General features: G+C 54.6%; 12 protein-coding genes across 12 annotated transcripts; 6 read left to right on the top strand and 6 right to left on the bottom strand.

The window, feature by feature from the left end:
• Nucleotides 1-35: 35 nt before the first annotated feature.
• BJX68DRAFT_272641 (cytochrome P450) lies at nucleotides 36-518 on the top strand (the record flags this gene model as incomplete). Its single annotated transcript, XM_071047244.1, has 2 exons — nucleotides 36-300; nucleotides 364-518. Coding segments are annotated over 2 exons (420 nt in total), but the record flags the coding sequence as incomplete, so codon positions are not given.
• A 140-nt stretch (nucleotides 519-658) lies between these two features.
• Nucleotides 659-2,521, bottom strand: BJX68DRAFT_259263 (Zn(II)2Cys6 transcription factor; the record flags this gene model as incomplete). Its single annotated transcript, XM_071043670.1, has 2 exons — nucleotides 659-2,164; nucleotides 2,216-2,521. 2 exons carry the CDS (start codon nucleotides 2,519-2,521, stop codon nucleotides 659-661), a joined length of 1,812 nt encoding a protein of 603 aa, XP_070893031.1.
• A 521-nt stretch (nucleotides 2,522-3,042) lies between these two features.
• On the top strand, nucleotides 3,043-3,806 carry BJX68DRAFT_279824 (uncharacterized protein; the record flags this gene model as incomplete). The annotated part of the gene is made up of 2 exons (XM_071048808.1): nucleotides 3,043-3,195; nucleotides 3,249-3,806. The coding sequence occupies 2 exons, from the start codon at nucleotides 3,043-3,045 to the stop codon at nucleotides 3,804-3,806; spliced, it is 711 nt and encodes a 236-aa protein (XP_070893030.1).
• A 167-nt stretch (nucleotides 3,807-3,973) lies between these two features.
• mfp (putative peroxisomal multifunctional beta-oxidation protein (MFP)) lies at nucleotides 3,974-7,512 on the bottom strand. Its single transcript, XM_071042030.1, has 7 exons — nucleotides 6,949-7,512; nucleotides 6,658-6,885; nucleotides 6,499-6,607; nucleotides 6,362-6,451; nucleotides 5,924-6,311; nucleotides 5,466-5,874; nucleotides 3,974-5,418 (listed from the first exon to the last, which is right to left on the bottom strand). The coding sequence occupies exons 1-7, from the start codon at nucleotides 7,102-7,104 to the stop codon at nucleotides 4,099-4,101; spliced, it is 2,700 nt and encodes an 899-aa protein (XP_070893029.1). The 5' UTR covers nucleotides 7,105-7,512; the 3' UTR covers nucleotides 3,974-4,098.
• Nucleotides 7,513-7,706: 194 nt separating this feature from the next.
• On the top strand, nucleotides 7,707-8,227 carry BJX68DRAFT_213524 (uncharacterized protein). The gene has a single exon (XM_071037763.1). The coding sequence runs from the start codon at nucleotides 7,758-7,760 to the stop codon at nucleotides 8,133-8,135; it is 378 nt and encodes a 125-aa protein (XP_070893028.1). The 5' UTR covers nucleotides 7,707-7,757; the 3' UTR covers nucleotides 8,136-8,227.
• BJX68DRAFT_249033 (TDA10 family protein) lies at nucleotides 7,707-9,823 on the top strand. Its single transcript, XM_071042029.1, has 6 exons — nucleotides 7,707-7,911; nucleotides 8,088-8,670; nucleotides 8,769-9,277; nucleotides 9,348-9,371; nucleotides 9,427-9,542; nucleotides 9,594-9,823. The coding sequence occupies exons 2-6, from the start codon at nucleotides 8,320-8,322 to the stop codon at nucleotides 9,755-9,757; spliced, it is 1,164 nt and encodes a 387-aa protein (XP_070893027.1). The 5' UTR covers nucleotides 7,707-7,911; nucleotides 8,088-8,319; the 3' UTR covers nucleotides 9,758-9,823.
• Nucleotides 9,821-13,135, bottom strand: BJX68DRAFT_213622 (transcription factor domain-containing protein). The gene is made up of 7 exons (XM_071037765.1): nucleotides 12,703-13,135; nucleotides 11,781-12,617; nucleotides 11,635-11,701; nucleotides 11,358-11,571; nucleotides 11,089-11,263; nucleotides 10,858-11,007; nucleotides 9,821-10,756 (listed from the first exon to the last, which is right to left on the bottom strand). Exons 1-7 carry the CDS (start codon nucleotides 12,837-12,839, stop codon nucleotides 9,940-9,942), a joined length of 2,397 nt encoding a protein of 798 aa, XP_070893026.1. The 5' UTR covers nucleotides 12,840-13,135; the 3' UTR covers nucleotides 9,821-9,939.
• On the bottom strand, nucleotides 13,136-15,182 carry BJX68DRAFT_213641 (permease for cytosine/purines, uracil, thiamine, allantoin-domain-containing protein). Its single transcript, XM_071037766.1, has 3 exons — nucleotides 14,794-15,182; nucleotides 14,580-14,747; nucleotides 13,136-14,534 (listed from the first exon to the last, which is right to left on the bottom strand). Exons 1-3 carry the CDS (start codon nucleotides 15,051-15,053, stop codon nucleotides 13,433-13,435), a joined length of 1,530 nt encoding a protein of 509 aa, XP_070893025.1. The 5' UTR covers nucleotides 15,054-15,182; the 3' UTR covers nucleotides 13,136-13,432.
• On the bottom strand, nucleotides 15,173-16,412 carry BJX68DRAFT_213543 (alpha/beta fold hydrolase). Its single transcript, XM_071037764.1, has one exon. It carries the CDS (start codon nucleotides 16,210-16,212, stop codon nucleotides 15,364-15,366), a length of 849 nt encoding a protein of 282 aa, XP_070893024.1. The 5' UTR covers nucleotides 16,213-16,412; the 3' UTR covers nucleotides 15,173-15,363.
• Nucleotides 16,413-16,422: 10 nt separating this feature from the next.
• On the top strand, nucleotides 16,423-18,309 carry BJX68DRAFT_249022 (FAD-dependent oxidoreductase). The gene is made up of 3 exons (XM_071042027.1): nucleotides 16,423-16,898; nucleotides 16,971-17,699; nucleotides 17,775-18,309. Exons 1-3 carry the CDS (start codon nucleotides 16,649-16,651, stop codon nucleotides 18,038-18,040), a joined length of 1,245 nt encoding a protein of 414 aa, XP_070893023.1. The 5' UTR covers nucleotides 16,423-16,648; the 3' UTR covers nucleotides 18,041-18,309.
• A 20-nt stretch (nucleotides 18,310-18,329) lies between these two features.
• On the top strand, nucleotides 18,330-19,760 carry BJX68DRAFT_279822 (Alpha/Beta hydrolase protein; the record flags this gene model as incomplete). Its single annotated transcript, XM_071048807.1, has 1 exon — nucleotides 18,330-19,760. Exon 1 carries the CDS (start codon nucleotides 18,426-18,428, stop codon nucleotides 19,758-19,760), a length of 1,335 nt encoding a protein of 444 aa, XP_070893022.1. The 5' UTR covers nucleotides 18,330-18,425.
• Nucleotides 19,761-19,785: 25 nt separating this feature from the next.
• On the bottom strand, nucleotides 19,786-20,622 carry BJX68DRAFT_213496 (uncharacterized protein). The gene is made up of 2 exons (XM_071037762.1): nucleotides 20,082-20,622; nucleotides 19,786-19,975 (listed from the first exon to the last, which is right to left on the bottom strand). Exons 1-2 carry the CDS (start codon nucleotides 20,423-20,425, stop codon nucleotides 19,864-19,866), a joined length of 456 nt encoding a protein of 151 aa, XP_070893021.1. The 5' UTR covers nucleotides 20,426-20,622; the 3' UTR covers nucleotides 19,786-19,863.
• Between the last annotated feature and the right edge of the window lie 440 nt (nucleotides 20,623-21,062).

Here is a 21,062-nt window from a genome sequence, read left to right as displayed (position 1 = left end):
CTAATCACCCTACTAACTGTCCCAACCATCCAGTCCTCCGCCTCCTGCCCCCCGTCCCCCTCAACTTCCGCGTCGCAACAAAAGACACCTCCCTCCCGATCGGCGGCGGCCCCACGGGCAAATCCCCGATCTACATCTCCAAGGGGCAACCGATCATGTACAGCGTGTACGCCATGCACCGCCGCAAGGACCTCTACGGGCCCGACGCAGAATCTTTCCGTCCCGAGCGCTGGGAGGAGAATGCCAAGCGCGGCTGGGAATACTTGCCGTTTAATGGTGGGCCGAGGATTTGTTTGGGGCGTATGTGTTTCCCTCCAGTCATGTCCCTGTTTTGTGAATGAGTAACTTCTAACTATGCTACAGAGCAATATGCCCTCACGGAGGCTAGTTATACGATGGTCAAGCTCCTGCAGCGGTTCAAGACGGTTGAGAATGGAGATCCGGGAATGAAGGAGCCGGTTATTCAGTCGAATTTGACCCTGGCGCATGGCGATGGGGTGAATATTCGGTTGTACTAGAGTACGTAGGGTCAAGGCCATGGTTATGATATGACGACTTGTGTATATTTGTAAATATGGGGTTATTGGTTTATCATTGAATTTGTTTCGTAGTCTAGTCAATGAGACCCAAGTGCAGATAATTCAGGCCTTATATGACATCAGATCAGCAACACCACATGGCCCCCACTCCTCAAACAAGCCGCTACATCCCACGTATCAGTATCAACCCTCTCGCGCGCCCGCCACGTATATTCCAGGATTCTCAAGACCTCTCTCATCGTCCCCAACGTCCCAATCGGGCCCATGGACACAACAAGCGCCCGAAACGCCGCCTCCTGTTCCTCCTCTGCGAGACACCCAGCCACGCAAAGCGGCCAGGCTAGAGATTGCAAGAGACTAGGCGAAGGCAGCAGCGCGAAAAGGTCAAGCATCAGAGCCACATCCTCGTGGATCTCGGGGGCGGCTATCTGCCAGCCCGAGAGGACAACGTGGAGGTATATTCGGGCGGCGTACGCCCAAATGCGGGTGACGAGTTTGATGGTATCTTGTGCGCAGGCGGTTTGGTGGGTGCAGGCGGGATTCAGGGCTTTGGGGAGGTCCAGTTGTTTAAGGGCTGGGAAGTCCACACCTGAGGTTGAGTTGAGACGGTCGAGCCCGTCATGTATTTCTTGTTCAATGGTGGAGGCCCGCTTCACGAGCTGTGATATTGTCAGTGTGCGTCGGGTTTTCATGTCCTTTTTCCAGGCGTCCAGGGCAGCGATCTCTCCTATCTGGCGGAGAACCCAGCTTTGACAGCCGAAGAAGTCCTCGAGTTGTAGTGGGGGTTCCCCTCGTTGATATTGTTTTGTGAGTATGTCTTCGTGGTAGTCACGAAGTCTAGGCGGCTGTCCGAGCGCCGTGCTAGAAATAATATCTGCGAGCAACAAGACAGCGGAAAAGAATCGAAACGAGGCCTGATCTGAGTTCCAAAGCGTGTAGCCAGAAGTAACCATGGGCAAGGACGATCTCTGCTCCATCAAGTCTAGAAGAGAACACATATTCCCAAAGTCCGACTTGACTATCCCTTCGAACAAGACGATGCCGGCATCGAGATGCATGCGCCACGTCTCGCTGGTAGCGACTAGGCTCTCGTAGACCAATAGTTGCACGATGCTCTCGAGGAGGTATGCGCTCTCCACGAGGTCATGGTGCACGCCGCGGCTGTTGATGTTCTGGAGGTCGTACTGTACCATTTTCACGGCTAGGTCAATCTGCTTGCGCTGCTCGCCATTGGCTATACTTATGCATGAGTTATACGCGGGACCAGAACTGATTGGGACGTTTGAGAAGAAGTACGACGTCAGGCTTAGGGTTGCGTGGTACAAGGCCTGGATCTTTAGGGGCAAGACCAGGAGCCAGCTCCGGCCGCCGTCGAATATCGTGGGCGTGTAGAAAGGGAACAGAACGGGGAATGTATAGTCGAGGTATATCATCATAAACGACAGTTCGAGCTCATTATCGAGACGCTGAGACAGGCGGTGCGAGTCCGGCACAGTGGAGTAATCCAAAGGGCCCAGTGGTGAGCCATTGTCAGAGCGAGATGTCTCAAAGGCGACGCGCGGTGCATCTTGTTGAGCGCTGATATTGCTCGGAGGGCTTGTATTTGAAGACTCGGCTCTCCAAGCCTGCTCCTCATTCGAGCTCCTATCACCTGTTTCCCTCGCGGGCTCTGTGACGCTCCCTGCTTCAGAGGTCTCAGGCCGAGCGTCCTCCTCCTCTCCTTCTAGATCGCGCGCGATGCGCTGCATCAGCTTTTTCGATCGACGTCGAGCAGCGCTTCGTTTCACTTCCGCTTTGATCCGCTGCGCCATCTCGCGCTGTTTCGTCCCATTTTCCATCCATTCTGGCTTGCGCGTGTCGGAATGGCACTGTATACCGAGCGCCTCACAGCCCCTACAGACGGGGCGGGTCTTGTCACATTTCTTGCGGCGAATTCGGCATGTCCAGCAGCCGGTATAATCTCTCTCGCCATTCGTTGGCATTGAGGTTTCGAATGAAGGGCTGGATTTTTGTTCTGCGCCCGTTGGTATGCTGCACGTGATTGAATCCTCTCTCCTCGAAGCCTGAGGCAGCCAAGTCTGTACGGTTCGATAGTTGCGACACTCGGTTGACACTCCTCGCGTGGTCTTGCTCTTCCAGAGACTGATCCTTTGTGACAGTAGCGATCCTGGTTTTTCGCGTAAATCTGGCTCTCTGCCCTTGCAATAGGCTAATCAAAGAGCCAACTGAAAGAGATTCCGCGCGCGTTAACAAGCCGCGCGGGCTTACAGACTCTGACTAGTATAAATTGTGAGGATTGTTATTTAGACAGGCAAAATGGCATATTTGCAATTACATCCACTACCTGTTTAAATTAGACCCACCACGATTATACAGGCCAGAGGCTGTAACTGCCCCACTTGTGTAATTAAGTATGTGATATGATGACGTTCTAATCGATTATTTATACGACCATAACCTTCACTATTCTCTAATTTAATTTCCATATCAAAACTCAGAAATCATGGCAGGCTCCAAAATTCTGGTTCTCGGTGGCACCGGCCCCGCGGGCATCTGCCTGCTACGAGAACTCGTCTATCGCAAGCATGCGACGATAGTCTACGCTAGGAATCCGTCCAAGATCCCCGAGGATTTGGCAGATCATGAGCTAATCGAGGTGCGTGATTGTGGTAGAAACTCCATCCCATACTAATTTAAGAATTATGGTAGGTTATCAAGGGCGAGATGAACGACCTCGAAACCCTCTCTGCAGCAATCGCCCAGAGCTATATAGTCCTCTCGCTCCTGGGACCAAACATAAGAGATAAGAACATGGAGCCGACACTATTCGCCGACATGTACAAATCATCCGTGTTCCCGCTAATGCGCCAACACGGGGTGAAACGCATATACGCCATGGGAACTATATCGCTCTATCGACCGGAGGATCACTGGGTGCTATCTCGGTCCGTAGTCGTCACTTTCGTGCGGCTCTTCGCGAATAGAGCATATCAGAATATCATCAATCTTGCGAAGGTGTTTGACGAGGATGCCGATGGGCTTGATTGGACGGTCTTTCGGATTGCGATGATCCCGGGAAACGCGGATGAGGAGAGTTGGCGGAGGGATAGGGAGGATGGGGAGGCGTTCGCGGGTCCTGTTGGGGCGAAGGGATGGAGTATTTCTCAGACTCGGGCAGCGCTTGCTCGGTGGCTGGTTGATTCTGTAGAGCGGGGAGGGGACGAGTGGGTGGGCAAGATGCCGGCTGTTTGTAAGAAGGCAGCTTGATGATGACAGGATGGAGCATAATTCCATAGCAGTACATAGCGTAGGTCGATAAGGGAAAATTGCTTATAGTCGCGGCATTCGAGAGGAGGCCACGCATAAGGGGAACCTACCCAGAAGGCTATCAGAAAGATCTTTTATACTCTACGTTCGGATCTAGCGCCTTAGAATGAAGTAAAAAGAAATTGCTATCAAACCCAGAAATATTTATATACACAATCTTAACAGAAGATAAGAAAAAGAACATAACCCATTTCCTGCCATAATCATTGCGACTTCTTCATATGTAGGTATTTTACAACTTCGCCTTGGCACCATCCAACAGCTCCGCACCAGCCCCCGAGATGGCAGGCTTGCCTGTCTCAACAACAGTGGTCTGGAAGAGAACAGTGTTGCCCTCCTTCCACATCTCTGTCCTCAATGTCTGGCCAGGGAGCACGACACCGGCAAAGCGAACCTTGAGGTTCTTGATGGGGCCGAACTTGGAGAAGACATGCTTGCCGGAGATACCGAGGGAGCAGAGACCGTGGAGGATGGGAGTCTTGAAGCCGCCGACCTTGCTGAATTCAGGGTCGATATGGAGCGGGTTGCGGTCGCCGTTCAAGCGGTAAAGGGCAGCTTGGTCCTCGGAGGTCTTTTCCTCAACGACAATGTCGGGCTTGCGGCTGGGAGGTTTGTAGGCTGCGACGGCGGCCTTGGGGCGCGGGGCGGTGGGCTTGGGGGAGCCGCCGAAGCCACCGCTGCCGCGGATGAAGACGGTGGATTCGTTGTAGAAGAGGTCTTCGCCGGTGGCGACGTCCTTGGTGGTGTATCCAGCGACGACGAGGGCGGCGGCGCCCTTGTCAATGACGTCAATGAGCTTGGGGTAGGTCTTTGTCTTGGCCTCGGTAGGGATGGGGAACTTGCGAATCTCCATGTACTGCTCCCCGTGGAGGAGCATCATGGGGGAGAAATTCTTGACGATGTCACCCATGTCCCAGGGGGTAGAGGTGTTGAACCAGGGAATCACACCAAAAGTGGGAAGGGCCTGGAAGTGCTCGTTGTTCTCGTAGACGAGAGGGAGGTCAGTGCGCTTGGCACCCAAGCTCAGGTTGTAGAGGATGATATCGCGGTCGGTGTAGTCGAAGGGGGTTCCGTCGGAGGTGGCCTTCTTGGCAGCCTCGATGGCGTTGAGGATCTCGCTACCACTGCCGTCGCTGCGGTTGTTGAAGTTGGCCATAACCTTCTCGTTGGCGGCCTGAATCTGCTCGGGGTGGTCGGCACGGCCGTCATCGAAGTTGATGATCTTGGGGAGCTCCTTGGCGACAGCCTCGGGAGTCAGCTTGACGTCCACGGGGAAGCCGTGGCCACCGCTTCGCTGCCAGCGGGTGCTGCCGAACCAACCGCTACCGCACTCAAATAGACCCTTAGTGGAGTAGGGCTCGGGAGTCTTGTCGGAGCAGAGAAGAACGACCAAGGGAGCAACGTAGTCGGGCTTGAAGGCCTGGACAACCTCCTCAGGCATGATGGAGCGGGTCATGTTGGTACCAGCGTTCGGGGCGATGGTGTTGACCTTGATGTTGTACTTGGCACCCTCGATGGCAAGAGCACGGGAGAATCCAAGGATACCGAGTTTCTACGGTTGTTAGCAGGCATCTCAAAAAATAAAAAAGGTCAACGTACAGCAGCAGCATAGTTAGCCTGTCCGAAGTTTCCGTAGATACCGCTGGTGCTAGCCGTGTTGACAATACGGCCGTACTTCTGCTTGAGCATGTGGGGCCAAGCAGCCTGGGTGACCTTATAGGTTCCGCGCAGGTGAACGTTGATGACAGGGTTCCAGAGGTCATCATTCATGTTAGCGAAGGCCTTGTCGCGGAGAATACCGGCGTTGTTGACCAGGATATCAATACGGCCATATGTATCAATGGCGGTCTTGACAACGGCGGCACCGTCCTCGCAAGAGGCCTTGTTGCCGACAGCCTGGCCACCGGCCTTCTTGATCTCCTGCACAACTGGCTCGGGGTCAACTAGATCGTTGACCACGACGGAAGCGCCAAGCTTGGCGAACAACAGGCAGTAAGCACGGCCAAGACTGACAAAGTTAGCATGGACCCATACATGCCGTAGACCTTCAAACGTACCCATTGCCACCTCCAGTAACCAGGGCGACCTTGCCCTTGAAGTCTGGCTCCTCTCCAGCAGGAGCAGAAGGCAGCTTCAGGCCGTCCTCGAGAAGACCCATAAAGTCAGCAGGCCCAGTGGGGTAGCTGGGTTGCGAGTAGTCGTTGACGTCCTTCCACTTTCTGGCGATGGCACCAGGGGTCAGAGAAGCATCGGGCTTCAGCAGAGCACCCTTGGCACGCTCCCATCGGATCTTGGCGACGTGACCACCACCGACTTCGAAAATGGAGCCGGACTCTGTGGTGTTGGAGGAGTGGACGAGGACGGCAACCAGGGGAACAACCCATTCGGGCTTGAGGAGATCTAGAACCTCTTGGGGCATAACGGTAGCAGTCATACGGCTAGCAGCTGCGGAAGTTAGTGATGCTAAACTACAGAATCCGGCTTGCGCAACATACCAATGGGAGCAATGACGTTGGCGAGGATGTTGTACTTGGCACCCTCCTTCGCGAGCGTCTCAGTGAAACCGACCTGGCCGAGTTTGGCGGCTATTCTTGTCAGCTAATGCAATCGAGATTCATTCCGTGGGTCTTACCAGCGTAGTTGGCCTGTCCGAAGTTGCCGAAGAGACCGGCCGCAGAGGCAGTGTTGATGATGCGACCATACTTTTGTTTCCGGAAATGGGGCCAGGCAGCTCGTGCGCACTAGACAAATCAGCCCTGCCGATTATTCATGGGATAACCGTGTTTCTGACCTTGTATGCACCATATGTGTGAACTTTGTTGATGAGGTCCCAGTCCTGGTCCTTCATATTCTTGAAGCTGACATCCCGGAGAATACCGGCGTTGTTGAGGAGGATATCGATGCGGCCGAAAGCCTTGATCGCGGTGTCGATGATGGCGTCGCCATTCTCGACACTGTCGTAGTTGGCAACGGCCTTGCCGCCAGCAGCTTTGATTTCTTCGACGACCACATCAGCGGCCTAAGAAATGAAGATGTATTAGAAATCGTCCACAACTCATTCGCATGTGATCGACAGGCTCACCTTGCTCGACTTGCCCTCTCCTACGTGGGAGCCGCCCAGATCGTTGACGACGACATTTGCTCCTCTTGAGGCGAAGAACAGAGCATATGCCTTACCCAAGCCACCACCAGCTCCCGTGACGACAACAGTCTGGTTGTCAAAGCGCAGCTCGGACATGTTGCAAACCAGTTCAAGAAATGAGGAAGAAGAAATAAGGAGAGTGGAAGTGCGGGATGGGAGGGAGAAAGGGAGAAGTAATGAGATCAGAGAATATTTAAAGACGGGAAAAAAGAGGAGGACGGAGAAGCGTCTGGGGAGAGCCGAGTTCAAGAATGAGGGTGAATATGGGGAGAACAAAGTGACGACGGTCGCTCTGCTCGGCAAGCTGCAACGCGTGAGCCGAGGTATCTTTGCCCACCCCAAGCTCGGTGCTTTCGCTCCCAGCGGGACCCACGCGCTTGCGGATCGAGCAAGGTAGATGCTACGGCTTCACATGCCGATGGTGCGTTTTGTTCTTCCTCTTCATAGAGGCTAACGGCCTATCCCTACCCTCCGAAGCTTCTCCATCTTCATCCTGCCGTCGGTCGGCGATGGACATCCGGCCCTCTCCCAGTGCAAACATCTTCGCTTTGTGCTCCTTTGGGTCTAGTCTGCAATGGGTTAGCCTCTTCATGTGATCCGAGGTCATGTCATCAGACCGTGGATTTGGGTCAGGTGACTCTTGTGGGGCTCCACGGTCAACAGCAGAAGATAATCGGCTTCATCTGACATCTTGGTCAAGCGTAAACAGCAAGCGAGAGCAACAAAATCCCAGTCCTTAAGAAAAGAATATGACAAGGACTGTCTCGACGCTAAACTCAGACGGAGACTTGGCAGCTCGAATTGACCGCTTCCATCAGAAGACGGGAAACGGACGAGCTGCAGCATCCGAGGAAGAGTGTCTTTACGGAGTTCACCTTGCCAGTGCAATAGCCGCGGTCAAAGGTCAGCCTAAGCCTACGCCGTATATTATTTCTACCTCGTACCGCACCAAGTGTTGCCAATGCTTAACTGCTCACTTGCTGATTGTGATCACCCCCCTCTGGGGGTCACTTGGGCTGTCTTATCCTTGGGCCTGCGCAAAACAATGCCAGGTAGCACTGACGGAAAACGCGAAGCAGAAGTCTCGTTGTTTACGAACCTCGATCCTAACGAGGCAGAAGATGTGACTACTATTCTCTTCAACTGACAGAACCTCCGCGACTGAATTCCTGTGGTTCCAGCAATGGACCAACCTAATTCTACTGATGATCCAGTCTACCCTACTCAACCTTATCAAGTTTGAGAGCGCTTAAATACTAACGATGCAGTTCATACCAACCCAGCGGCCTTTAGAAGAGTCTGATTGCGACAATGAGGAACTCAATCTCTCGCGCGATACTCCACCTCTCGCCCGTTCGGCCCACAGCAAGCATTTCCCCAGCCGGAGAAAACAAGTCCGGTCGGATAACCCCCGAGTGCCGTTTCCGTCTATATCAACGCTGTAGATCCGCAAGCGCAATCTGCAAGAATTGCGTTCTAGAACACTCACTCACTTACAGGTCCAAAATGCCTGAAATCTTCGACGACAAATCCGAGCACTGCATCCCGTTTCTCCTTGAGCGGCTCAAAGCCCACCAGGCGCAGTACGGCAACGACCCGGCGAAAACCCCGCCTTTCTTCCTCGGTTTGAATGGCGTCCAGGGCGCTGGGAAAACGGTTCTGGTGTGTATCCAGATCCTATCATTATACCACGATCAATATGCTCCCACGATAATCTTGAAGCACGCAGTCGAGTCACCGGTGCATTTCTAACGACGCAGGTATCAACCCTCCACACGACCCTCCGCTCCCCGCCATACTCCCTCCCCGTCGTGACCCTCTCCCTCGATGACCTCTACCTCACACACGAAGACCAAGTCGCGCTCGCAAAATCACACCCGACGAACCCCCTTCTCCAACACCGCGGCCAGCCTGCAACACACGACCTCCCGCTCGCTGAATCCGTCTTCGCCTCGCTCCGCGCGGGCCGCCCCACCGCGATCCCAGCATACGACAAGTCCGCCTTTAGCGGGCAAGGGGATCGCGTTCCGAAAGAACAGTGGCAGTCCGTGAATGGAGAAGGGCAAGAACAGGTCAAGGTTATCATCTTTGAAGGGTGGAGTGTAGGATTCCGGGCGTGGGATGACGAGACCTTGAAAGCGAAGTGGGAGGATGCGGTCCGGAGGAAAGAAAAAGAGGGCGAAGGATACAAGGGGAGACTTGGGCATGTGCGGTTTGAGGATGTAAAGACGGTGAACGAGGCACTGCGGAATTATGATGTTCTGACTGAGTTCGTTCTCCCTACCTGACTCGGCTCGCGGCTTCTGCGGAGTATACAGCTAACCCATTTCCCGGTATAGCCAGTTGGACGCGTTGATCCATATGTATGCCCCCTTCCATATCCTCAACCGCGATTATTCGCATACTTACAACAAACAGCGATGCCCAAGATAACCACTTCGTCTACGACTGGCGACAAGAACAAGAGCGGACTCTCCGTGCCGTAAAAGGCATCGGAATGACAGAAGAACAAGTCAACCACTTTGTCGACGGATGTATGTCACTCACACCTCCAATTACAACCACGGTCCAAGCTAATAAACCAGATTACCCATCGTATGAACTTTACAGCGAGACCCTCCGCGCAGGAGCCTTCAAGCCCGTCCCGCACTCAACGACGGCCTCCGCTTCGCCCTCGGGCTGGGAGGGCAAACAGCTTAGATTGATCGTTAACAAAAGCAGAAGGGTGCAGGAAGTTATCAAGATCTAGAGTGCTTCCTTCATTCGAAATGTCTGCGAGGTAAAAAAAAAAAAAAATCCTATAACAGTATTTCATGTCTCATTTCATCTGATCTATATATAACCTGAAATACCCAACCAACCGAATGGACAAATAACCAACCCCGCGAGACCACTTTCCACTCTCCATCCTCCTCTCCTCCTTCATTTTTTTTACTCCAACCCTCCAGGATTTATATTCCAAGACCCGAAGCACGTCTCCGGATCAACCCCGGCATCCTCAAGCATATTGCTAAACGGAAACAACACCGGCACCCCGGCAAGCCGGTGTTCGGTCCAATATTCCAGAGACACAGGCGCAGCCCCACCGGATGCCGAGACGGCAGACGCAGACGCAGACGCAGACGCAGACGCAGTATAACCACCTTCGCTCTCTGTAGTCCCCGTCGCGATACCTTCAGGCGTTGGTAGACCTGCCCCAGAGCCCGGTGTCCCCGTTCCTGTTCCCGTCCCCGTGCCGGTGTAATCAGCCCCGGGGACATCGTGCATGTTCATATTTAAGCTTCGTTCGAAGGATGTCGTTTGTTGCATGGGGTATGGGTTCCGGCTTCCGACTCCGACGGGCATGCTCATTCCCATGCCCAGTCCCATGCCCATTTGCCCCCCGACGTGCATACCCATTGGAACCCCAGCATAAGTCTGCGTCTGCGCCTGCGCCTGCGTTGGAATCTGCCCCTGCACAGAGCCAGTTCCCGACCCGGACGGATCAGACGGACTAACCCCCTCGTGCTCTCCCACCGCATCCCTCTCCGAGTCTCCACCCTGCCCCTGCCCCTGCTGCCCCAACGACATCCTCAACAACCCATCGAGCAAGTATCTCGTCCAGATCGCAATCGGGTACATATCCTGGAACCGGTCGAGGACGTGCATGGCGAGTGCGGCACGGTGCTCGGAGACGGTCCGGACGTCGCGCTCGCCGCGCCGGATGTTGGAGGCGTGGACGACGATTGAGGCGAAGATTGCGGGTAAGCTAGATCGTTTATCTTTGGTCAGATTATAATTTTGGGGTGGGCAATGCAGGGGATTAAGGGAATGAAGATGAAGATGACAAGCAAAGAGTTGACGACGTACATGAGAAAAGGTGCATTATGCAGTGTCCCCGATGCAACGAGGTCTTCTAGAAGACGGCTCACTCGCGCGGCGGCTTCGAAGAGCGGAGAGGAGAGACCGACTGTTACGGGGGTTTCGGAGAGCATGCGGTAGAAGACGATTTGGTAGTCGCTGCGCAAATCAATATTAGATTTTTATTTCCACTGAAACGAATTGGGACAAGGAACCTGAAAAGGAGGAGATAGGACGCACCAATAATATAAGTGAATCAACGCAGGCCAGAACCCATTTTCGGGCGTTATCAGGGAGGGTATCTCTCTGAACCGTGGCGGGAGGGTCTCCTTCCATTGAAGGAGTTTGTCGTAGGATGTCTGGTTTGTTTCTGTGTGCGGAGAGGAGGAGAGTTTTGAGACAAGGCATTCGCCGACTAAGCCACACAAATATGAGATATTAGTTGCGTTTCTCTTTGATAGTGGACGTGAAAAGGGCGGGTATATTGGTTTAGGTGGATGGGGTCTTACCCCGGGTAATCAAATCAGCCAGGTGGATCAGGTACAGCCTGCCCTCGTACGAGCCCTCGTGGCTTATACCAGTACTCAGACCTGTGCCTGAACTTGGACTTGGACCTTGCGCATCGAGCTCGAAATCTTCTTCGCGGAGAGATGCAATGTCGCAGAAGCTCGGGTGGATGTGCGGTGGTCGGCCGTAGACGGCGGCATGGTGGATGTCGTTTATCTACCACCGTCAGCAAATTTCCCATACCTGCAAAATGAGAGTATAAAAGTAGCAAGGACTCACATAAAGAACCCACCATATCCTTCTCCATACCCTCTGCGTCTCTTTCGGGAGCATATCATACGATTTTCTGTAAACACGGACACCTGCATGAGCACACACCCACGGCGTTCGAAGAAATGAGAGAAAGAAAGAAAAGAAAATAGTACGCTCGGTGCATCCCCAACGCCTGTGCCAACCCCGCCGCAACACCCAACCAAAACCACGTATCCTTCTGCTCGACGGGCCCAGCCCACCAATTCGACATGAGAATCGTCGCCTGAAGCGTGCAGATCCCATCGGACTCGAAGTCCGCATCGTACAGCGCCTTCGCGCGCCGGTAGAATGTCATGCTGGCGTGGTACCGCGAGGCGAACCCGGCTTCGTGCAGCAGTGCTTCGGGGGCGTGGAATGTCGCGACCATGTAGACGGCGCTTAGCAGTAATGGTGAGAGTGATCCGTCGGTATACTTGTGCATGAAGTCTTCCTGTGGGAAAAGGGGAAATGCGGGGAATGAACAGCGCATAAAGACCTCGACGAGGGCATCGCTGAGGTCTTTCCGGGGAAGGGCAAAGGCGCCTGTGGAGCGCAGGATCTCTTCGTCCTCTGCGTGGAGGTTGTGAATTGCGGACTGCGTGTACCGGTCTAGTTTCTCGACCATGGATTTCTGGAGCGTGTCGCCCCAGAAGCGGGAGTGGCGGGCGGCGTTGGCACCAGTGTTACCGTCCGAGAAGGGGTCGCCGACCTCGTGGAGGACGTATTTGAAGTTTGCCGAGTCGCCCATGTACACCACTTTGCCGGCGTCGTTGGGGCTGTCGCGGTGCACGGCAACCTCGGAGAGAGAGGGGCTGACATAGCGGTTTGAGGACCGGGGTTTGTGGGATGTTGGGGTGGCATCTCCTGGTGTTGACGATGAGGCTGTGGATGCGGAAGGTTGGGTAGGTGAAGAGGGCGAGGCACGTTCTCGCTCTCGCTCTCGAGGTCGTCTAGTAACAGTTCGAGTGTATCTGTTACTCAATTAGACAGTATTCTAGGAAAATTCAGGTCCCTGGAGTTTGATGTTTTTTGGTGGTCTTGGTGGTGGGTACTCACTTCCCCCGCCTCGACTCAATAAGCTCACAATCGGCGCCGGCAACACGACAATTCGAGCAGGCAGAGCCGGGTATGCGATCGCATTTGACGCGCCGCAGATTGCACAGCTTACAGGCTACCTTTTGTGGAGGCATCATGCACTTTCTCTCAACTCGTGGGATTGAAATAGTGGATGGTGATTTGAGATCCGGTTGCGAACCGAGCGGGCGCGGCCCCCTCCCCAGTCGGCGACTCTGAAGAAACTCGAGAAAACCTTTTCCGGCTCGCTCTCGTCCTTCCGCTTTTTGGGCATCCTTCAGTTGCCAGTTTCAATCCCTGCTTATCTTCGTGCGAACCTTCGGCCCGCCGAACCCGCTCCTGGGTTGGGTTCGCGATCCTGAAGGACCAAAGTACGAGTGGCCCGCGAACTGATTGGGTCCCAGTGCTGAGGAGTCGTCGTCGGCATTTTCGGGTTGGCCGGGGAGTCGACCGGGCCCCCGCAAGCCGCCGGGCGCTAAACAAGTACAGGCTGCACTTCATTAAAATCGGTCGAGGCCATTGGTCTTATTCTATGTTACTCAGCAGTCTAAGTTCCAGCTTGCTGCTTCAAGTGGCTGGGGCTCCTGCAGAAAAAGCAGGGATTTGCAGTCAAATTGCCACCTTGCGAGTCGCACTGTTGCAGGGCATTGTGTGAGTGTTGCATTGTCGCATGATTGTCGCATTGTCGCATTGTCGCATTGTCGCAACTCCGCTACAGCCGCCCTCGCCAGCGCACTTCGAGCAGCCGAAGCGGGAAATACAAAACTCCCGCGCTCACCGTCCCCAGTTCGTACGCGAGATCCCCTGTGTGCTTCGCGATCGGCCCGACGTACCAGGCGTTGTCCATGGATGTGATGATGAGTGCCCAGGGGACGATACTCGAGATGAGAGCCGGAATACCCGAGGGTAGCGCGGCCGCGTTGTTCCAGATCTTCGGGTCCATAGAGGCTGGATCCGCGCGGCGGAAGTAGAGCCACTCAATTAAGAATACGCAGACCGTCGGACCCGTCATGTATCCCGCGATACTGACAAGCGTGCTCAGCGTTGAGAGGAACGAGCGTGAAGCCGCGATTGCCACGCCGATCATCACGCCTGCGGCGCCAAAGAGGATAATTATACGCGGGACACGCCGCAGCCAGGGGACAACTGCGACGGTGAACAGTGACATGCTGTACATGTCTCGTGCCGAGGTCGTCACGATTGAGAAGCCAAGGATGACGAGGAGGAAACGGCCGAAACCGCCAACTTTGTCAACGAGGATCTCACCAAGGACTGCACCCAGCCCGCCCTGGCCATATGCTGCTCCCCAGACTGGGATGGCGCCGATTGCACCGCCGATGGCTGCGCCCAGCATCATCATCAGTGTGAAGGGGACGTACAGGCCCATGAAGCAGTAGAAGGCGAGACGCAACCGCGGGGCGTGCGGAGGCATGTAGCACGCATAGTCTCCAACAATGGTGCCCCATGTTGCCATGTTGGATGCGCAGATGGAGATCGTCGCGAGGTAAGGGGCAGCAACGCCAGAGGTACGGGCGGGCGCCTGATTGTGCAGGCTGCTTCCGGCGCAACCGACCAGGATCAGCAGGGCGATGCTATTGGGGATCCAAATGTATTGGCAGATCAGATGCAGGGCTCGGTAGCCGATGAAGCTGATGACGAAGCCGACGACGAGGATGATTCCGATGGAGCCTTCGACCGGGAGGGTGCCTGGACGGATGGCGGAGAGGCACTCTGCGCCGGAAACTGTGGCCAGAATGCCAAAGATGAGCACCTCGAGGATGACAATCAAACTGATGAAGGCATTCGGGTATTTTCTGCTGCTGTCAGGTTTGTATAGGCTGCAGGTTCAGGTGGCTTACCCGAAAGCATAACGAAACTGCACCGACTGTCTCATTCCCAGCAGCGGAGCCAGCGTGAGGATATACAGCGTCGGAAGCACAAAGATAAACTGCATCGTCACGATCATCGCCGCTGCATCCTTGAACGAGAGGCCGAACGCCAGTGTCGGCGTGGTACCGATGCTCAGCCTGCACAAGTCAGCTTCATATTCATCTCGTTGAAGGATACACTCACGGCAAGACAGAAACAAACGAGCCTCCAAAGAGTGTAAAAATATTGTAGTACTGGGTGTGGTTCCGCTTCTCAGGTGGAATGGGCTCCAAACCTCGCATCTCCACTCCCGCCGTCGTGAGCCCCTTGAGAAGAGTCCCAAAAGAGGACGAGGTCGAGACCGGAGGCGTAAAGTCCTCGACGACTTCATTCTGAGTCGTTGGTTGAGACGACTCGACGTCTGACTTTTCGACCGTAGTCGAAGGGTTCTTGGTTGAGTCCATTGTTGTTGTGCTTGACGCTTCTGGTGAGGTGGACCCGAATGGAGCTGAAGCTCAGGAGAAGAAAAAACGGCCGGTATAAGATTGACTCGGCTCGACCTATCTGCAAGGCTTATCACGTTTGCGTTTAGCCAGGCTCGGCGTGCGTCGTTAGGAGGTTAGGAGTCGGCGACTCGAGTTTCGAATCCTTCAGACGACACCAACAATCTCATTCTTGAACAATCATCAATCGCATTGTTGCATGCATCTCATAAACATTCATACATACCATAAGTTCATACGAAACTCATCGCTTTTCAATGCATCCTCTCCGTCACGGCTCTCGACTCACACTCTCGACAAACGCCGCAATCTCCCCCGCCACAAGCCCCGGACAATCCAAACTCGGAAAATGCGTCGCGCCCCCCAAATCCCTCCACGAGAACCACCCGCTCCCCTTTCCAGTCTGAAAGCTCTCATGCCTCACCCGATACGCCTCATTCCCGCGCGGATGCGAAAACACATGCCGAATCGGACAGATCTTGCCCCCTCGCTCCGCAGCAAGCACCTCCATCCTCTTCATCGGATTCTCATGCTCCGCGTACGCGCCCGCAATCACGCGGCATGAACGCGCCCACATGTCGTATCCGAACCGCCCGAAACTATAAGCAAAGTGATCTCGCACCGCAGCGTTGTCGCTCCCGGCCAGCCAGCTGGCGAAGAGGCCTTCCCGTGCCGATTTCCAGCTCGCTTTGTCCTGCATTGCGATGAGCCCGGAGGCGAACTCTGGTGGGGGGTCGGTCATGATCTGGTCGATCATAAACAAAGACAGGACGCGACTACTACTGCTAGAGCAGAGCTTCTCAACAAGCCCGAGAGCCGCCCACCCGCCATGTGAGTGCGAGACGAGGTGGAATGTATCAACGTCCAACGCGTCCAGAAGCGCAATGGTATCGCTGACTTGCTCGGCGACCCCAAAGTCCGGTATGGGGTCTCGGGACGGCCCGTGGCCGCGCCAGTTTATGCGGATGACGTTGAACTTGTGGGCGAGATGGGGCAGGACGAGGTCGTAGAGCTGGAGGTCGTGGGCCCAGCCTGTTAGCAAGACGAGGGGGGGTCCTGTGACGTAGCCGGTGGTGTCGTAGGAGATTTCGGTCCCGTTGAGAGTTTTTGTGAGGAGCATTTTGCTGGAGGTTTCTTGTGTCAAAAAGGTACAGGGGGAGAGGAGGAGGGTGTAGTTGGGTAGTGACTGTGATTGCAATGCACTGCAATTGCAATTGAGGGCAAGTGGCCCCGCGCTTTATAGTATACTTCCAGCATGATCGGATCAGACGATCGATCACAAAGCTATATAAAATGCTTCACTCCCACCGTGAGTCGGCGTCTCGCACACCCTGAGAAAAACCGTACGACCATCCCAACCCGAATGGGCAGTTCACCAGCATCTCCACCAAGACGCCGACTCAATGAGGGGCCGTTGAGAACGCTCCAACGCCACGTTACACACCGAACAAGGATACATAATGATACGCATATCTACCTCGTGGCTAATTCTCCGATAATACAAAGCCATTGTATCACATAGATCTTCAACGATACATTCCTTCACATATCACGCAATGGCCGAGACACCTTCAGATCCGATCATCATCATCGGCGCCGGCCTGGTAGGGCTCACCATGGCCCAAGGCCTCCGCAAGGCAGGGTTCCCGTTTGAGATTTATGATCGGGATAGTAGCCTTGACCAGCGGCCGGCCGGATGGGGGATCACGATGCACTGGGCGCTGCCGGCGCTGGCGTCCTGTCTTCCGGAGGATGTCTTTGCGAGAATTCCGTCTATTCAAGTGAATCCGAGGGATGGGGGGAAGGGTATGGCATTTCTCTTCTTCATACTCTTGTATCATATGATATGAACTTGATATCGATAGTAACATGCCACAGAAAACGACCACTACAAATTCCTCAACCTCGAAACCGGCACGGACGCATTCGCCATCCCCTCCTCAGTGCACTACCGACTCAACAGAAAAAAATTCCGCCAGCTACTGAGCACCGACATCCCCGTAAAATGGGGCAAACGCTTCACGCACTTCGAGACCGTCCCCGATGGCGTCCTCGTCCACTTCTCGGACGGCTCCGTGGTAAAGGGCTCAATGCTTCTGGGCATCGAGGGCAAGAACTCGCGCGTCAAGCGGCTCCTCGTCGGCGAGGAAAACGCCAAACTCAACCCGCTCCCCGTTGCATTCGTCGGAATCAGCTTACGGCTCTCCCCGGCGAGAATGGCCCCGTTTAAAGCTATACATCCGGTCCTCTGGCAGGGGTCGCATCCGGGGTCGGGATATTTCCTTTTCTTCTCGATGCTTTCGACACCCGAGAGCAATGGGAGTGCGGGGACGGGTGAGGAATTCTACGAGGGGCAGTTTAACATGAGTTGGCTCGTTGAGAAGAACGGGCCGACGCCGGCGACGGGGCCTGAGCAGATTGCTAAAGTGAAGAAGGCGGCGGTGAGCGATACGGGGTTCTTCCCGGGTTTGAGAGAGGCGGTTTTGGATATTCCAGAGGACAGTCCCGTGCTGGAGATCAAGCTCGAGGACTGGCCGACGCAGATGTGGCCGAATGCTGGCGGGAGAGTCCAGCTTGTGGGTGATGCAGCGCATACGATGACGATGTGTATGTCTCCTCTCCCTCCTCCTTTACCTCTACACCCGTCCCTCTATATGCTATTTGCACTCTAACATGTCTCAGACCGCGGTGAAGCCGCCAACCACGGCATCTTCGACGCAGCACGACTAACAGAGCAACTTATTCGATGGCGAGACGGGAAACAGACGCTAGAAGAGGCGTTCGACTCGTATCAGAAGGAGGTATATGCGCGAACGCACGACGCCGTGATTCAGAGCCGCTATGCGTGTCTGGAAGCGCATGATGTGTCAACACTCAGGGAGGATAGTGCCATCTTTCAGGTGTCGGGGTTTAATGCTGCGGCGGAGCAGCCGAGGGCTTCGTTGTGAAGACGAAGTACTATGGATATTGGGGGTGTGGGACGGAGATGGGTATGATAATGAAGTGGTGGAGTACGTAGACATAGCAGCCTGTGTGCTGTGTACGAATACGGAGTATGAGTGTAATGAACCGCCAGTGTGGGGTGATAATGGAGTGTTGTAGATGCCCTACTTGGAAAATTGGACAAGGCAATGATAAGCATCGGCGACTCGATTTCATCAAGACGCCGACTTGGATTATCTACTCGTATTCTAGAAGTCCCAAAGACACATCTCCGATAAAGCTTCTCCAAATAAGCTTGCAGCTTACTATACTATTCTCCGAATCCACATCTAGATATACACCTCGCGTCCCTCCCACTCTTCACCTCTCGCCTATCATCCCACACCTAAAATGTCCAACCCAACCACGATCCCCATCTCCCTCCCCACAGGCCCAATCCTCGCCCTCGCCCTCGAAGATGACCTCCTCCACGCCCGCGGAATCCCCTACGCTTCCGCCCCACGCTTCACACCCCCACAGCCCATTTCCGAACCATGGACGCTCGAAAAGGACTGCACCACCCCCGCACCAATATGCCCACAGCTCCCCTCCCGCCTCGAATCCGTCATGGGCGGCCCCCTAACAGCCGGTCACGAACAGAGCGAAGAATCCTGCCTAGCCCTCTCCGTCACCGCACCACGCGACATACAAACCAACAAGAACCGGCCCGTCCTCGTCTGGTTCCACGGCGGCGCCTATATCTCCGGCGCAGGCGATCTGGCCTGCTACCAGCCTCTCGAACTCGCGAGGGAAGGCGTCGTCTGTGTAACAGTGACCTATCGCCTCGGTGTATTCGGGTACCTGGGTTTGGAGGGCATCGCGCCGCGGAATCTGGGACTGCTTGACCAGCGCGAGGCGCTGCGGTGGGTTCAGCGCAACATCGCCGCCTTTGGCGGGGATCCCGGGAATGTCACGGTCACGGGCCAGTCCGCGGGCGCAGACGCGATTATATGTCTTATGGCGGCTGAGGGAAGATCAGCGAAGAACCTCTTCGCGCGCGCGATACTGCTCTCTCCGCCGCTAAGGGAGATCACGGAGCGCGCTATGCAACGGACTGCGGAGCTGTTATCGAAAAAGGCAGAGGGGTTCCTTACCAAGGATCCGAGGGAGATGTCCGTGGCCGAGCTACTAGAGTTACAAAAGAAGCTCCTGATGAACCCCGTGCGGAAGCAGGTTATGCTTTTTGCGCCGGCGGCCGGCGAATACCCTCTACCAGCCGTCGAGGACTTTGATAGACGCGTTGCAGAGGCCGTCGCCGATGTCCCGATACTGATTGGGTGGACTGCGCACGACGGGCGGCCGTTTTCGGGGATGATGGACCCCTTGGCGGGACTATATGGTCTTCCCCTGCTCGGATCATTGCTGGAAGCCCTGCAGACGTGGTATGTGACGCGGAGTTACTTCGCGTGGCCATCGAAGGAGTTCCATGCGTATGTGCGCAAGGTAGGCGGGACATCGACGACGTATGAGTTTGCTTGGAGCGGGAGTGGGAGCGGGCTTGGGTCGTGCCATTGTGTGGATATTCCATTTGTATTAGGGGCGAGGGGGGCGTGGGCCGGGGCGCCGATGTTGAGGGGAAGTGGGACGGAGGAGGATGTTGAGCGGTTGGGAAGGGAGATTAGGGGGCTGTGGGTTGGGTTTATGAGGGGGGATTGGGTAGAGAGGGAGCATCTGAGGTTTGTTTAAGCAGAACCTTGGGTTTGTAATCAATGTAGAATAATGATATGATGAAAGAGCAGCTTCGAGTAGCCATAAGTTATACCTTGAGTATAACTGAGGCAGGGTAGATCTAGATATCCTCAAGGCCCAAATGCACGTAGAATCTACGAATTAACATCCGGCAAGATAATCCCACAATCATCGCTCTTCGCGCACTTGTTCTCGGGGACGCAGTTGCCCTTCTGTTGAATTTCAGTCTCACTCTTCAAGCATATCCAACTCCAGCTCTGGAGATGGAGTGGAAATAAGGAAACGATAAGGATTCCAAGGCATCCATGGGAGACTCACGCAATTCCGATAGAACCCCTCATCACAGAAACACCCAGCGACACAGACGAGTGTATTAATGCAGGCGATCGTCCCCTCGCCTTTACCGATGCAGTGCGCGTAGGGACAGGTTGGGCCGCAGTCGGAATAGTATGAGTTTGCCTGCTATGGTTAGTTATATACGATACAAATATATGGGCAAATCGAATTGCGAAGGAGGAGAGATAGGAGGATAGTGAGCGTGATAGAATGGAGATTCGCACTCTGCAGCGAGGTTTGTCTTCTCCGTCCCTCTTCTCTGCTGGAGAGGACGAGACGGAGTGGGTTAGGGCTAGGAGGAGGAGAGCGCTGAGGATGAACTTCATTTTGGTAGGTTGGATCGAGTTGGATAAAATCGGTGCTGGAATGTCGGCAGTGTTCGTTCGTGTCGCAACTGTAGCTTCTGAAACAGAATCAGAGGTGATATGAAGGACACACAAGATGTCTTATACCATGGTCTTCGCTGATCGGCGAGTATAGTTAGGCAACCCGTCCACCGAAGAGATTGTAGGGGCGTTCTTCAGCAATATCCGAAATCCAATCGCCTTCTCTTCCTCCTTCGAACGAAACTTTGAACGTCTCAGATCCCCCGCAATACCCCTGTCTCCCGCGGTCCCTCGGCGAAAGCTCACGTTTCAAAATGTGGAGTTGGCCGCCTAAGCATATACGGAAAGTAATAAGGCCTGCACGAAAATGTGAAGATCCGGGGTACAGCCCGTGTTACGCCGTCAGACTACACACAGTGTGATGAAAGAGGCTCAGCAGCTCGTATCTGAGGAAGGGCGTTAGAGTTAAACGGGTTGATAGCACGCGGCTACTGGGTATGTTTCGTTCGTCTTCTGGAGAGATTGCAGATTGTCTCAGCTGGATGGTTGTCATCGTTGCTAGAGTCTGTTGGAGAGTTTGGGCGATTGGTAGGGACAGGGTGTGTTGATGTCATGAGGTTCGTGTTGAATCCTGGCG

This window comes from Aspergillus pseudodeflectus (genome assembly GCF_044049435.1).
Source record: "Aspergillus pseudodeflectus strain CBS 756.74 chromosome Unknown BJX68scaffold_85, whole genome shotgun sequence".
In the NCBI taxonomy this organism is placed as follows: Eukaryota; Fungi; Ascomycota; class Eurotiomycetes; order Eurotiales; family Aspergillaceae; genus Aspergillus; species Aspergillus pseudodeflectus.
This window is presented reverse-complemented; position numbering and strand designations above follow the sequence as displayed.

Bases quoted from the DNA above. Each gene is read 5' to 3' on its own strand.
- mfp (XM_071042030.1), bottom strand. From the start codon at position 7,104: ATGTCCGAGCTGCGCTTTGACAACCAGACTGTTGTCGTCACGGGAGCT. The intron at 6,608-6,657 runs GTCAGAAACACG...TGATTTGTCTAG, and splicing joins ACACATATGGTGCATACAAG to TGCGCACGAGCTGCCTGGCC. The intron at 6,312-6,361 runs GTATGTTGCGCA...TAACTTCCGCAG, and splicing joins CAACGTCATTGCTCCCATTG to CTGCTAGCCGTATGACTGCT.
- BJX68DRAFT_213524 (XM_071037763.1), top strand. From the start codon at position 7,758: ATGACAAGGACTGTCTCGACGCTAAACTCAGACGGAGACTTGGCAGCT.
- BJX68DRAFT_249033 (XM_071042029.1), top strand. From the start codon at position 8,320: ATGAGGAACTCAATCTCTCGCGCGATACTCCACCTCTCGCCCGTTCGG. The intron at 8,671-8,768 runs GTGTGTATCCAG...CTAACGACGCAG, and splicing joins GCGCTGGGAAAACGGTTCTG to GTATCAACCCTCCACACGAC. The intron at 9,372-9,426 runs GTATGCCCCCTT...TACAACAAACAG, and splicing joins TTGGACGCGTTGATCCATAT to CGATGCCCAAGATAACCACT.
- BJX68DRAFT_213622 (XM_071037765.1), bottom strand. From the start codon at position 12,839: ATGATGCCTCCACAAAAGGTAGCCTGTAAGCTGTGCAATCTGCGGCGC. The intron at 11,702-11,780 runs GTACTATTTTCT...CCGTGTTTACAG, and splicing joins GCGTTGGGGATGCACCGAGC to AAAATCGTATGATATGCTCC. The intron at 11,572-11,634 runs GTGAGTCCTTGC...TGACGGTGGTAG, and splicing joins GGATATGGTGGGTTCTTTAT to ATAAACGACATCCACCATGC.
- BJX68DRAFT_213641 (XM_071037766.1), bottom strand. From the start codon at position 15,053: ATGGACTCAACCAAGAACCCTTCGACTACGGTCGAAAAGTCAGACGTC. The intron at 14,748-14,793 runs GTGAGTGTATCC...TGACTTGTGCAG, and splicing joins TCGTTTGTTTCTGTCTTGCC to GCTGAGCATCGGTACCACGC. The intron at 14,535-14,579 runs GTAAGCCACCTG...TGACAGCAGCAG, and splicing joins CAGTTTCGTTATGCTTTCGG to AAAATACCCGAATGCCTTCA.
- BJX68DRAFT_213543 (XM_071037764.1), bottom strand. From the start codon at position 16,212: ATGCTCCTCACAAAAACTCTCAACGGGACCGAAATCTCCTACGACACC.
- BJX68DRAFT_249022 (XM_071042027.1), top strand. From the start codon at position 16,649: ATGGCCGAGACACCTTCAGATCCGATCATCATCATCGGCGCCGGCCTG. The intron at 16,899-16,970 runs GTATGGCATTTC...AACATGCCACAG, and splicing joins TCCGAGGGATGGGGGGAAGG to AAAACGACCACTACAAATTC. The intron at 17,700-17,774 runs GTATGTCTCCTC...AACATGTCTCAG, and splicing joins AGCGCATACGATGACGATGT to ACCGCGGTGAAGCCGCCAAC.
- BJX68DRAFT_213496 (XM_071037762.1), bottom strand. From the start codon at position 20,425: ATGAAGTTCATCCTCAGCGCTCTCCTCCTCCTAGCCCTAACCCACTCC. The intron at 19,976-20,081 runs GTGAGTCTCCCA...GAAATTCAACAG, and splicing joins AGGGGTTCTATCGGAATTGC to AAGGGCAACTGCGTCCCCGA.